At 43.4% G+C, this 797-nt stretch overlaps 1 protein-coding gene across 1 annotated transcript in view; it reads right to left on the bottom strand.

Annotated features, from left to right (window-relative positions):
* LOC119591770 overlaps positions 1–797 on the bottom strand; it is a 6,874-nt gene that overhangs the window by 874 nt on the left and 5,203 nt on the right. The window contains 2 exon segments of the mRNA XM_037940516.1: positions 7–206; positions 581–734. Coding sequence (XP_037796444.1) covers positions 7–206; positions 581–734 — 354 coding nt within the window.

Raw genomic sequence — 797 nt, 5'->3', positions numbered from 1 at the left:
CTTAAACGTCTTCACAGAGATCTCGGTCGGGCGGCACTCGAACAGCCGGGAATCACAGCAGCCTGAGCACCTCCTGACGGCGACGCAGGAGGGCTTCAACTGCACTCTCGAGTCGCCCTCCGTCGGCAGTTCCACCATCGTCTTCACGGCTTTGCAGCACATTTTCTTGATAAGTTTTTCAAGTTTCCTCCATTCTTTTGAGGACACTGGAGGAGAGTTAAGTTATAGGAACTTTGTTTAAAGAATGTAGGGTAGTGTACATTATCATTAAATATTATCATCAAATAAACTATCGCTGCTGATTATTGTCGCGTAGCTATTATCTGTGGCACTACTGATACGGAATGATGGTTGTGCTTGTGAACAGTGATACCATCATTGCTATTCTGACGGAAATTATTATGACGAAGGGAATAATTACACAAATAATGGTTATAGAGGAATATCTTAATGACAATAATAAGTAGCAGTAGTAATAGTAGCCGAAGTAGTTCAAGTAACAGATATATTATTAATAGAATTACTATTACCATATGCATTGTTACCAAACTTGATAGTATTCTCCTGCAAAAACTCTTACATCCATAGTATCGCTTGGCGCCTCCCTTATTGGCATCGCGCCGCTCCCTGGCCCACGTGATGTCAGTGAAGTCTGGAAACCCGAGGAGCGCGAAGTCTTTCTTGGAACCACACTGTCTGCTCCACCACTGATATCCAGCTAGGTCTGTGCTATCCTGGAGGGACGAGGGCTTCTGAAGTATGACAAATTCTCGTTTGATGAGGTTATTGGTATGATT

The sequence above is a fragment of the Penaeus monodon genome, chromosome 29, assembly GCF_015228065.2.
Source record: "Penaeus monodon isolate SGIC_2016 chromosome 29, NSTDA_Pmon_1, whole genome shotgun sequence".
NCBI lineage: Eukaryota > Metazoa > Arthropoda > Malacostraca > Decapoda > Penaeidae > Penaeus > Penaeus monodon.
The sequence above is the reverse complement of the archived record's forward strand: the minus strand, read 5'-3'. Positions and strand labels throughout refer to the sequence as shown.